Source organism: Maniola jurtina, chromosome 20 (assembly GCF_905333055.1).
Source record: "Maniola jurtina chromosome 20, ilManJurt1.1, whole genome shotgun sequence".
NCBI lineage: Eukaryota > Metazoa > Arthropoda > Insecta > Lepidoptera > Nymphalidae > Maniola > Maniola jurtina.
In genome coordinates this window covers 4,139,771-4,153,817 of record NC_060048.1, presented here as the reverse complement: position 1 = coordinate 4,153,817, position 14,047 = coordinate 4,139,771, and the positions used below count along the sequence as shown (strand labels likewise).

The following is a 14,047-nucleotide window of genomic DNA, read 5'->3' as shown; positions in this document are numbered from 1 at the left end:
AGTTAGTGGTGCTGTCTGGGATCGAACCCTTGACCTTTGACACAGCTGCTTGCTTGCTGTCTGTCCCAAGCCTTAATAATCCATAGACAAAGATCGCGCCATTTTCAAATGTCATTTGTCATGATTGTATTGTGTCATTAGTTGTCAAATAATTGTTTAGCGAAAAAAATATTTTTGAAATTTTGCAAAAAAATAAATCTGTAAATATTACGATTATATTGAAATATTCGTGTGAAATAAACATTAAGTGTGAAGTGAAATACTTTTAAGTAGATAATGCTTATAATATTTTTAAATTAGGTCACTCAAAACTTCCGTATATTGGTTACCGGTACGTCAGAAAGCTTCCTCTGAAGACATTAGATAATTTTAATGAATTTCGCTAAAAGTATGTTATTCACAGGTGGTTGATGTGTTGTGTTTGGTGTGAAGATTTGAATATTACTCTATAACGGCGGGAGTGAGTTGATATGGCCGATAATGACGATTATTTAGACTCGATTGACAACAATCATTCGGACGGAGCCAACGGTTCAGTAAATATGACCGACAACAGCCTGGGCGTAAGTGTTCTCATGCCTTTTTATCAAATCAATTCAACCGATAAACTTGTATTTACATTTAGGCAATATGAATAAGTTCCTAGACTTCTGTTTTGGTGCCTTACAATTTTTGTTTTCTACACTGGAAATTTTGTAACTTGTAGATATTTATATTATAGTGCTTACGCTGCAAAATTGTCTGAAGGAATTGTTTAAAGTGAATTCTCGTTAAAGCTTAATAGTTTCAATTATTTTCAGAAACAATAATATTATTATTATTTATTATATTATTGTTTATGAAAAATTAATGTTACATCATACAAATTATACTCTTCACTACTACAAAAAATCTTTAGTATCATTTGACAAATTAGGCTATAATGTATTATATAGTATTTGTGAACTATTTGATAATACAATGTGATCTTAGTCAAAAGCTCTGCTTATCAGTTATTTAACCATTGATAAGAAAACCCAATGAGTATTAACATTAGGATGTTATGGATGGACAGTTAATAAACATGTTTAAAGTCTCAAGACCAGTAGATGAGACTTTAACTTTGTTCAAAATTGGTTTGGTCTAAATTGATACACAGTTTCATTAAAATATCACATGAACTAAGTGGAGGATCACAGCGTTTTAAAAAGATTAAGAGATCAGAATTATTTCAGGATGAAGCGTCAGGCACAGAAGTTCCGGACCTAGCCGCCATCAAGGCCAGAGTGAGGGAGATGGAGGAGGAGGCAGAGAAACTAAAACAGATGCACACAGAGGTTGACAAACAGATGAGCATGGGCAGTCCGCCCGGACTTAGTAAGTCATAATATACATTATACACAATACAATTTATATCAAATAGACCTTCTTTCAAGGCTTTTATGACTGTCCATTTTAATAAGATCAGGAATCATTAGGTGTTCATATTATTAGTATTGGTATATTATTATTGTTCTTCTTTCTTCTTTGAGACTATAGATCATTGATTCCCTGTATCTTCCGACTATCTCAGAACCCTTGTGATTGCCACCAGTTTTTATTTAGTTGGTATATCATTAATATTGGCTGTGATATTTGCCACATTGCATTGCATTCCTTGCCAATTTCTCTGTGTTGCTGTTTTATTAAAGGGCTGCTTTTTCTATGAAGTAAACTTTAACAGACAAGTAAATGTAATTTTGGACAGATATTCAATACAAAATGTCAAAATTATTCATCAGATAAAACATAATTTGGCAATTGAAAAAATCCACCTAAGTTTAAAATTAGTATATATATTCCTATAAAAAGTATCCATGTCAAAAAAGTAATTATTATAAAGATATAGATATAAAATATATAGATAATAAAGCAAGTGTTCAAGTTAATTATAGAGATATGCCTAGTTTATTAATAGCTTAACTGGTGCATTTATTAAACCAGGTTTATGTGCTTTTACACAGCGAGTCCGCTGAACATGTCAATAGAGGAGAAAATAGAGGCAGACAACAGATCAGTGTACGTGGGCAACGTGGACTACGGAGCCACTGCTGAAGAGCTGGAGCAACACTTTCATGGCTGTGGCTCCATTAATAGGTATGATTACAATATTATTATTAACTTGATGATGCAGGCAACATTGTTCGCATGAATTAAAATTTTTTTTTGCAAAGAAACATGTGTCCTGTTGCCCGTTTGTGATGTTAATAAAGAACAAAACAAATAAACTAACAAACAAACACACTTTCGCATTTATAATACAGATAGTGATACTAACTGACTCATCCTTACTTTGTTCAATCAGTCATATTAAGAAATTTATTAAATTTATTAAAAATTGAATTAAAAACGCAAATTCATTCTTAATTATTTGCACACCACCAGCACATTGCATAAATCATATGGGTCTCAGCGGGTGTTCATTTAGATGTTGAGTTGATAAGATTGAAATAATGATAAAGTTGAAAGCTAATGTTGATAAGGTTCAGAATGTGGTCCTACCTAGAAGAACCAGCAAGAAACTCGGCGGTTGCTCTTTTCAACTGTTCAATTTACAATAATATGCTATACAAGCAATTGCAGCCCCGCGCATTGATGGAGCAAGTCAAATCCATGCTTTTTTATCAATGTAACTTTCAAATGGTGAAAATAAATTTCAAATAGGTGCAGTGGGTCCAGATATATTTTCCTACATACACACAAAAACTCAGATTTGCACTCTTTTTTTATTATAATTAAATAAATTAATATAAATAGTTACAAGTTCACCCAGAGAAATTTAATTTTATTGCTATTGACATTGTATTCGTACTGAAATTCATGAATTATTGTTTAAAATTATTATTTTTACTTTATTTACCTAGCTTAAAATTGTACAATTAATTTTTATTTTATGTTTTCTGATTGAATTATTTTATTTCATTTATGATGTTCAAAAAGTGTACATTTGTATCTACTTTGAATAAAACATTTGAATTTGAATTTGAATGAATTTGAATTAGAGTTAATAATAGTATTTGTTCACTTGAGTTAATAGTTCATAGATAGTTTGGTACATTAAGAGAGTGATAAAAGATCTTGCTTATTAGGTTACTGTTGGTAATATGTGCACTAATAAGTTCTGTATGACGTAGCTGACACTGCTACAATGCATTGATCAGTGCTATTTGAAAATAACTAATTGCTGAATGAATATATAAAATAATTAAAAATGTACTTGACTTGTACAGGAAACAACAATTTGCATTTTAGATGGGATAATCATAAAGGTTTAGATTTTTGTTTGTTTTGCTATCTTATTTATTACATAAGTAGCTATGTTGATATATGTTTGGAAGTTATCAATGTGGTTTTCTACATTTTCCATGAAGTAGGTAGTCGTTCTTATGTGCATATAACTGTTTTAGAAGATTATCCTTTACATCAAGCCTATCAAACATGTGCATATTTAAAATTCAAAATCAAAAAGTATTTGTGTAATATAATTGTAATGTTTACAGGGTTACAATTTTATGCAATAAGTTTGATGGACATCCAAAAGGGTTTGCTTACATAGAGTTTGGCGACAAAGATAGTGTACAAACTGCAATGGCTATGGATGAGTCATTGTTTAGGGGGCGGCAAATTAAGGTAAGACTTATTATAAAAATATTTTGTTATTAAAACTATGTAATTTTAACATCTTTGTTATTTAACACATAATATGTAGGACAATCTTTCCCCTTGCCATTCTATTGCAATTTGCAACCGTGATGCGCGACTGATATTTGATTAAACTGCAACTCAAGTTACTTTTCAGTTTCAAGTGTTGTTTTATATGAAACCACACATGTTGTAACTAGTTTGATACCCTTTTAAAACACATCCCTAATTAGTGAAACTGTCTTGGCGGTAATAACGTGAAATTATATTCATGTTTGACGTGTTTTTGCAAAATGAATGGACAACAAACTTATACTGATTTCTGAGATAGTTTCATCACAGAATGATTGCACCATGAGTGGATCACGATCATGAGTGGTTTCGAACAGATTTCCAACTAATGTTGTAGTTGTGTTGCGCCTTCTATTCTGTAGGTCAATTCCGGAAAACCTGTGTCAATCATTTTTACAATCGCAAGTGTGAATTTATTAGTTGGTTGAATTTATGGTTTTCTTGGTGCAACAACGTATTTTAGCAAATAGCGATACAGTGTCGGCCAATCAGAGGTGATTGTAGCTCTCATTTTACTGTAATCGAGCTCATGGGTTCAAATGTTAGATTAGAATCTCAGTATTGGTCATTGCAGGTGATGCCGAAGCGCACCAACAAACCAGGGCTGTCATCGACGAATCGCCCGCCGCGAGGCTCGCGGGGCCGCGGCCGCCCCATGCGCTACTCGCCCTACTTCGCGGGCTACCGGCCCATGCGCCGCGGCAGGTACAACCCCTACTGACCACTCCGACCCCACACCCCTTACTTCGACCCCCCTAAACCCCACCACCAACCACCACCACCAACCACACCGCTATACATAATCAACGGCGCTGATTCAGTTATACGAAATCTCTAAACTTAAATTGGATGCATTTTCTGGAAAACGTTCCAACCCACGGCAATATAATGACGATTTGCAGTGCATATGTTAATGTGCGCAGAATCAAACACTATTGAAATATAGTGCACTGGGTTGATTGACCAATCAACGCAGCACACTATGTTAACAAACACACTGCAAATCGTTGTACTAACGCAGCCATCATAATAACCTGTCAAGTTTCGTTTAGAGATTAGTGTTCAACTGAATGAGCACTAATAACGGTAAAACATCGATGTTGATAAGTCTATGACGGTAACTAATAAATGATTTCGATTTAGGTAACCAATCGCCGATTTCAAAATCGATACAATCGCCAAGAAGCGACATTGATATTTGAAAGTATCGTCAAATATCGATACTTTCAGGATGTTTTCTATTGAAACTTGTGTGATAAATATTTTATATATTACATGGTTGTCTACACTCTACTACATATTCATAGTATATAATTTTTATTCCTTATTCCAATTTGATATTTTTCTTTCGATTAGAATAAATTTTAAAAATTATTTTCAATAAACTGGTATATTTGAATGTGCTCTCACTATCGCTGTATCGATATTTCATAAGGTCCGGTATCGACGCTAAAACATCGATAGTTTTATGCGCACTTTTTTATAAATATTGATCATCCCTACCATCCACTTGATACCGGCTGGCGTAGCTAGAGCCCCGAGGTAGAATATGACTGCAACTGCGAAATCCCAAATACTTTTGATTCTACTATAAATTTGAATTACTATTGATTACTAAAAGATGCATTTAATATACAGGGGTTAATTTAAATACACGAATAATTTTTAACAGGTCTTTACTTTGTACTAAAGAACCCTTGTGCTAATAATAATTTAATAATACTTATTGCAAAAAAAAAAAAAAAACATGTTTTAACCAACTTCCAAAAAAGGACGATTGGTTCTCAACTTGATGCTTTTTTAAATACAGAAATAATGTTTGTTACAAAAGATGAGCTATGTGTTAGACAGTGCAACATAACTTCAAAGATTTTTTTTTTTGGTAAATTGAAGTTTTGTAAGTAAAAAGTTACCTGTAAGTAGTTATTAGTATTTTAAAATAAACTCTGTATAATTTCTCTATTTTTTAATCAATGATCTAATCTATTGATCTACCTCAGTAAATCGCTAGCTACGCTGAAGCAAACTTTACTACCCACCGCTCCATATCAGTGCTATAGATGCCCAGTTTGATTTGAAACAAGTTATATACATATTATATTGTGAATAGTATTACTTCAACAGTAATTTTTGTATACAGGGTATAACCAGAACACTAGCAAAAACTTAGCGTTGTTATAATACTATCTAAACACAATCCAATATTAATAACCAATTGCCTTATCTTGTTTCAAAGTCAAAGTCAAAATCATTTATTCAAAGTAGGTACAATTGTACTCCTTTTGATGGTCGAAATTGTTAAACTTGTACAATATAGTGGTGATAATTAATTACGTTACTTAAAACTAAAGCTACGAGGGTTCCAAACGCGCCCAAGTCTGAGAAGAGCCCACAACAAACTCGTTTAAGTGATTTAGTATTGTTCAAATCCGCAATAATAATGTGCAAAACTCGAGTCAAACACGTAAGACGCGGAAGTACCAGAAACTATTGCTCAGTGATCTCAATGCCCCTTTTTAGGGTTCCGTACCTCAAAATGAAAAACAGAACCCTTATAGGATCACTTCGTTGTCTGTCTGTCTGTCTGTCTGTCAAGAGACCTATAGGGTACTTCCTGTTGACCTAGAATCTTTTATAAGACTTTATTTCCTCTAAGGCCCAGTATCCTCTTCAGGTTACACTTCATACGCGGCGTTGGGAGATCCCAAGCCGGAATTTGACTTGAGTATTTGATCTTTTCAATATACAATCCTTGATAGATGTACTGGGCTCACCAACGCAATAAATTAATTATCATATTTATATAGTAATATTCCTAAACCCTTAAAAACTTCCCCCTCTTTCATTTTCTATGTTTGCCTGTGTATCAAGAACGATATAGGAATACTTAATATTTTTTTTCAATTTGTTTTTAATAATACTGGATGTAAAAAGCAGTTTATCAGTCATACTATTTGCAGTATATTATAATATTATAGCTTTAAATGAAATGTTTGCATGGTTGAGCATTTTGATATATTTCATTGTTTTGGTACAAGCTTTTTTATGTATGACATTTTTTTAAACATGTATATCAAAGTTATGGTGTTGGTATGGAGCGGGCACATAGCACACTTCTCAGTTGTGGTCACCTCAAATTAATGATATTGTTTATTATTTTGTAGTATCTGTTGTAGTTCGAGAATGTTACTCTGTTGTGCCTTAAGAGATGTCATTAATAGACCCACGTTCACACGGGTGCTTTTATGACGTGCGTTAAGGGAGCGTTGTGCGCGCGAATCAAGTAGTGCAATCTTAAATCACAGTGGCGTCGCTACTATAGTCCCTCTCATTCAAGCAGAGGTGTTTACTTGTGAAATGTTATCCTTTCGTCCTACACATCCACGTTAATCATGTTGTGTCATTCTATTTTACGTTCGCTTCATCTATTGTAGCCTAGTATACCACAATTGCACAATAGCTTCAAAAAGCAAAATTGTATTCAATTTTCAAAACAAATCAATTATTTCTTTAGAATACTTGAGTCAACATAACTTCACGTTGTTACTCGTTTGTCACAACCTCACGTACAAAATGCATTTTGCCAAACAAAAATGATGCCCACGCTGATAAGGACAAAAAATAATTAATTATTCGTCACGTTCTAATAATAGCTTAAATGCATTTAACTATCTCGCTTTAACAGTAAGAGTCACAATAGGGCACCTTCTACAGGTATTTGTTCTGAGGAGTAAATACATAAGCCTACAATGCGCAGTCGAACGCCTCGTATTCAGACCTCAGATACTCCGAGTACTTGTTTTGCGCGCTCTATATAAATGAATAAACATTCGCACATCAGTGCTTTTACGTGGCGCTTTTTTATCGAAATTAACTTTGTAATGCAGTCTGCCGGGGATTGTAAACGCATAAATATTGTTGTTGTAAGTCCCAAAGAATTAAATCGCCTAGTTCGAACGATTTTTTGGCGCGTTAAATAAGCTCTCGTGTGAACGAAGTCTAAAATGTTATTTAATATTTAAATATAAACCGATGACTGTTTGTATATTTTGTACTTTGCGTATGTACACAAATGATATTGTTTTCTCACAATTTTTAAACAGTCCATAACGTGGCATCTCTTATACCAGTAGTTAGTCGTTTGTTTTTATACCAATATGTTGAATGTCAAGCAACAAACATAATATAATAAATATTATCTATATACAAAACACTGGAACTGTATGAAATAAAGTTTGTGATTCACACATTTATGTTTTTTCAATGCTATATAATATAGTCCAACCCCTTCTGTCGCGCTTTGATTGCATGGTAGTATTTTCTGAAGCCATACATTGTTTAGTTGTTAGAATTCTTGAATTTCACACACTTAAAGCTTTTATCCATTACATAAGACTGTTTGTGCGTATTGCCTATATTTACCTACTACAACTACACTTGCACATTATACTGTTAATTTGTTTGTATGAGTAACTGCGGAGATTAGTTAAATGCAGTTTTGTGTGTAGAAAATACTTTGGGATCTAAAATAACCTAGCACCACACTTGCCGTCACATCCGATTGACTCATTTCCTATTTGGCTAAAATTACAAGAATGGGGTTGTTGCCAACTTATCAAATCAGAATTTTATCAAGCATCAAAACGCGCGTTGTTCAAGCTTGTATGAAGTAGTGATTTAAAACGTCATAAACGTTTAATATACTTTTTTAGTTTAATGGGTAATAATTAAAAATGAAAATAAACTTAAAACTAACAGAGGATGTGGATTTTATTGTTTTTGAAGACCCTTTATTTTAATAATCACTTTAAAAATATTTTTTTCGATACAGGCAACATTCCTATTAAGAGTCAGTCGCAGTGATTGCTGTGTAAAGGATGCTTGACTGCTGAAGAACTCGGTCAAGACAGTTTGTTTTTGACTACCTTATATATTTCTTTAAGTTGCATGAGACGGGTCGGCCCGCGAAATTCAAATTTAATTTGGTTTTTCGCAATTTGTAAACTAATACGATGACGTAGGCTATCATAGTAGGTTATCATCCTCACAGGTTTATATAAAAATCTTTACTTGAAAGGGTCCAGTTTAAGAAATTAGTTATTGTATCGACTAATTTATGAGTAACTCATGTCAAACTCATTATTTTGACTAATTTCTTAAACTGAAAACTTTCAAGTAGATTTTTATATAAACCTGTGAGGATGATACTGCCATTGGCGTAATTAAAGTGCCATAAGCCTACTTTGTCGTATTAATTTACAAATTGCGAAAAACCAAATTAAATTTGAATTTAGCGGGCAGACCCGTCTCATGCACCTTAACGCTAAACCACAAAAACTAAAAATCACAAATGCCAGGTTCAGGTCTATGTATTGGATAAAGGCGATAAGACGAATTTCTCGAAATGTGCGTCGGGCCAAAGAAGCTTGCAGCACTTCCTTTGACTAATGCCTTGCCTTGTTCGCAGAGGGTACAGGCGCGGCAGTTATTACTCTCCGTACTGAGTGCGGTAGAGGCGGGACCGCCCGCTCGCGACGCGCGAATTGTTGAGTGCAAGTGTGCGGTGTAGTTAGTGCGAATGATCGACTCGGTTACCTCGACGCTCGCTCTGTGCGCTTCGGACTCGAACGTCTGGCCGACATCAACGCGCGTCTAAATACAAAAGTATGGTGTAGTTATAATACAGCGGATAATTTATTATGTTCTGTTAGAGAACGCGTCGCGAAAGTTAAAAATCGGCGGTTTCTGTGCAGTCAAAATTAATTGTTTGCTTATTTCAAATTCTGTAAGTTCGTGATTATCGATCTGTATAGATTTAATTTGATCTTTGATCATACGATTGCAGACCATTGATTTTTCTAGGGACGGGGTGCATATTGCTTTTTTGCACTTTTTTTGATGACGAATACACTCACATAAAAAAATGCCGTTTTAACTTTCTTGACGAAAAATTGTACTGGTTGAATTATCGAGACAGATTTTGCGTGCGTGTGTGTGTGTGTCTGTAATCTGGGAAAAGGAGGAGATTGCGACCCGATAAGGTCCCAAAAGCTATACTTTTAGCATCCGCGAATATTACATATATGAAGACTCACACGCGCTGAGGCCATGCCTCGATAATTTCAACTCTATTGCCGTGCATCAAAGTCGCGTTTTACTGATACGTAGATTGCTAAGGTTTAGTTTATAAGAATAAAGTCCTCATTTGTTAATAGAACATCAAAAGTTAACGCTAAAAATACACTGACTGCAAATTGTAGTTTTTAGCGATATAGATACAAAGCTGATAGTGTTAAGCAATAAACCCATAGTATTTTTGTTTCGAGAGTATTTGTAAAAATGCGGTTTCGGAGACACAATACTTTAAAATAAATGGAGATGAGGCTTGCATTTATGTGTATTCATACCTATTGAGTAGAATGCACTATTTCGTAGCACTATGGCAATCAGTCTTAGGCTGAAATTAACAGAAAGGAAAATTAGCTTTACTAGCTTAATTAGCACTACACCACAAACGTAAGCGAAAATTCCTCCACAGTTCAGCGACATTGGTAAAGGTGCCTAATGTTTTACAAGTTGCCGAAATTCTCGTCAACCAGGTAATACACGCGCGGACGGACGCCTTGTCCGTTCTGATATAGCGCTATCGTGAAGGCTGTTACGCTGGAGCAACAATATGCAACAATACGACGTACAATTAAACGTAAAAAAAAAATTGAAACATTAATTTTGTTGCTGCAGAAGTTTATTTTATGCCAAGACAACATCGATTACAGTACTGCAGGCTAAGACAATTCTTGCTACCGGCATGCCGCAATGTCGCACTATGTTGCTCTGGCATAAATGAGGCTTTACATTTACACAGCTTTATATTTTAAATTTATTCTTGGATTCTGTTACATTTGTTTCGGGGCTTAACACTAAGGCTGCATTTGGATTGCACGTCGACTGCACTTTTCCAGAGTTCTCAGGTCTCATCGGAACTAAACACCGATCGCAATTTTGCCATCTTAATTGATTCTGACTTCTCGACTGTAAACTGGCAACCGTTACTATCTCAATGACAGCTTTACAAGATGAAGAAAAAAACGTGTTTCTTTCAGCTAAATATTGGTTGCATAGTGTTGGTGTAGTGTTTTTTCCAAATTTTTGTTCCAAACTAGACCAATTAGTATAGCGCTCTCTGACGTAATCCCCTTACAAACGATCTAGCCAAAAATCTCAGTGGACGCAAACCATTTTGAGTCACCAGCCAATCACAAACGAAACTATGTTTTCTAATTAAATTTCGAATGTTTTTGAAAACATGAATAGGACATATTGCCAGTTCACAGTTGTTACGCTGCACCGTTACAGTTTAAAACGCAGTACACACACTGGTGCGGTGTATCAGTCTTATATTTTTGCAAGGTGTTTTAGTTTCACACTCATCATTTCAGATTAAGTAATAATAATTTTATTTATTAATCAAAACAGGGAAGATCATTCAGGGAAGATCAGGGATATTGTATCACAAAAATTTGTTATTATACCTATTTAAAAGAAACCGGTATTTTCGACGAATGAAGAAAATCCTGCTGTAAAAAGATTGGTAAATAATTTCGGAACACTATTCATGCAAGAATTGTGCTGATGCACAAGTTTGCGCTAAATTAAAAATACTTCGTTTCGTACGTACGTTTGTATTATATTGGTTTAAAATTAATTTATTACTACGTGTTTTTCTCATGATTTTATTACAAATAATCGTTTCATTGCATCAGTATATGATGAAGCAAAGATGTAGTAGCTATTTTTATTACCTTATTAATGTAATTAAAAACAATTGAATAAGATTAGTATTAAGGTCGTCATATTTGTTGACAGTAATTGTTGCTAAGAATTATTTTGTATTACAAAGTAATAATTAAGTATAAATGTTTCAGGTGTTTAAAGCTAAGCGCACACTTAGCGGATCGCACTGCTACGCACTATCGTGAACATTTTTGTGACTTTGACTTAATATTTTGTAATTCATACTATTAATTCATGATAACTTTGTTAAATGCATGGATTGTGTATAATTTTACATAGTGAAATGATTTTCCTTGTGAGGTCAGTTTTTAAATACTGTCTTATGAATTACCTTGTTAGTTGTGACTTGTGACATTATTCAAATATGCGTATTATGTATAATAAACACGTTAATGCACACCTTGTTGCTTGCCAATACAAACTCTCCTGCTAAGGGCATAAGCTGCATATATGCTTTGATTTTGCGTAGCAGTGCGGAATCTACTAATGTGTGTGATCCTTAAGTCATAAAACGCATTTAGATAGTCCTTAGAATAAACGTTACAAATTAGCACTACTTATTGTATAAAACTAAGTAAAAATGGAGTACCTACCTATACCTACAGTAGAAAAAAGAATTAGGACAGCTAGCTTCTGAATATATTTTAAAAGGATCTGTAATATGAAGGAATGTAAATTATTAAAGTATTAATTAATTATTATTAAGTAATATCAATGTCAAATAATTATTATATTTTGCTCTTTAAAAATTAATTTTGCAAAAAAAGTTAATTGATATCAAAACTTTGTTTTAATTATAGGTTTCCAAAACCAACATTCAATGCTTATTTCCCTTCCTGCTTAGTAAGTTAACAAAATATAAACTGTGTCTAAGTTATATTGTAAAACATAAGTTATCTTTTAAAGTTTAATTTTATGATTTTAGGATTTTATTGAACAGGTTGGTTAAAAATCAGATATTTGGCGTCCTTTTTCGGTCAAATATAATTTTATATAATACTTGCAGCAACAGTATATCTCTTACCATGTTCTTATTTGCTATTACTTCATGTTTAATTATTTGGTGAATAACAAAGATTCGTATTTTAATATTATGTTCAAGTGTTAAAACCCAATCTACTAGTACTACTTTTCTGTACTGAGGGTTGATTGATTGTGAATTTATTAATATTGTGTCTAATTTTGCAAATTATACGATTTCTTATATTGACGTAATAGTGATTTCAATGAAACCTAATTGATTATTTATTTACAATATTGTTTATTAATAAATAATTGTTCTCGTATAATAGAAGCAATTTGTTACTGTATAAGATATTAAATACACAGCAGTTAGCACATCTGAATAGCAGCAACTTGCTAGAAGTGCTGCTGTGCAGAAGGAGTGCAGCATCATGTATATGAAACGACCTTGTAAATAATCTTGAAATCTGACTCCATTGGGTTTGTATTATGAATTGTGATGTATTGCGAATCTTCTATGTTACAATGGAACTCTTATATTTTTAAGTACAACATTAACTCTTAAAAATTAAAAGATGGTTAAAATATAAACTTTAAAGAATGGATATAAAACAAAAAAGGACAGAAAATTGTGCTGAATGAATAATTTTAAGAATCAATCTTGTGTTTTATTTAAAACCTCTGCTTAAAAATGACCAGTTTTTAATTAGATAAAGTACTTACATCCATTTTGTCTTACAAAATCCATTGAAAATGTCAAAAACATTAAATCAAAATATGTATTACCTATTTCTAACTAGGACGTCCCAATATTATGGCGGACAAACACGATTCTCTATTATTTCGTATCCGTGATGAAAAAGTTTCAGCAAAATTGGTCCAACTAGTTTATTTTATAAAATTAATTATGTATTTTATAAATTTAAAGTCCTATACATAGTCGTATTCATTGTTTTTAGGGTCCCGTATACCCGATAAAAAAAATGAACCCTAAGGCCCAGTATCTCCGGGCCTTAGGGTTCATCCGAGGAGAGATGTGTTCAGTCGACCAGGTTTTTAAGAGATGACGTAATAATTTTCATGACATCTATTAGTTAGGACGTCCGCTCCTAATTGGAGGTCGGGGGTTTGATCCCATGCACGTACCTCTTAGTTGAGTCACGTGTGTTTGAAGTAATAGGAAATCAACGTGAGGAAACCTGCATGCCTGAGCGTCCATAATGTTCTCAAAGGTGTGTGAAGTCTGTCAATCCACACTTGGTCAGCTTCGTAGACTACCTATAGTCAAAAACTTTCTCACTCAAATGGGAGAACTGTGTTCTGTAGAGATCTGGCGATGGGTTGATCATGATGATGAATATCTCGCAGCAGAAGTAAAGGAAAAAATTATATACGCATGAGGCCCGGCATGTGTGTGCCTACAATAATTAAGATTCTGCCTTTGTCGTAATAAAAGTTCCTAATTATTAGTCAATGCTCCTTTTTACCTGCATGAATTATTCATCTTTAAATTCTGTTTTCAACGGTTAGGTTTTAAAAACTTGATCCAGAGTCGACA

General features: G+C 33.6%; 1 protein-coding gene across 1 annotated transcript; it reads left to right on the top strand.

Annotated features, from left to right (window-relative positions):
• Positions 1–123: 123 nt before the first annotated feature.
• LOC123875428 (polyadenylate-binding protein 2-B) lies at positions 124–13,148 on the top strand. The gene is made up of 7 exons (XM_045921242.1): positions 124–331; positions 404–563; positions 1,215–1,356; positions 1,983–2,115; positions 3,519–3,648; positions 4,307–4,437; positions 9,200–13,148. The coding sequence occupies exons 2-7, from the start codon at positions 471–473 to the stop codon at positions 9,234–9,236; spliced, it is 666 nt and encodes a 221-aa protein (XP_045777198.1). The 5' UTR covers positions 124–331; positions 404–470; the 3' UTR covers positions 9,237–13,148.
• The last annotated feature ends 899 nt before the right edge of the window (positions 13,149–14,047 follow it).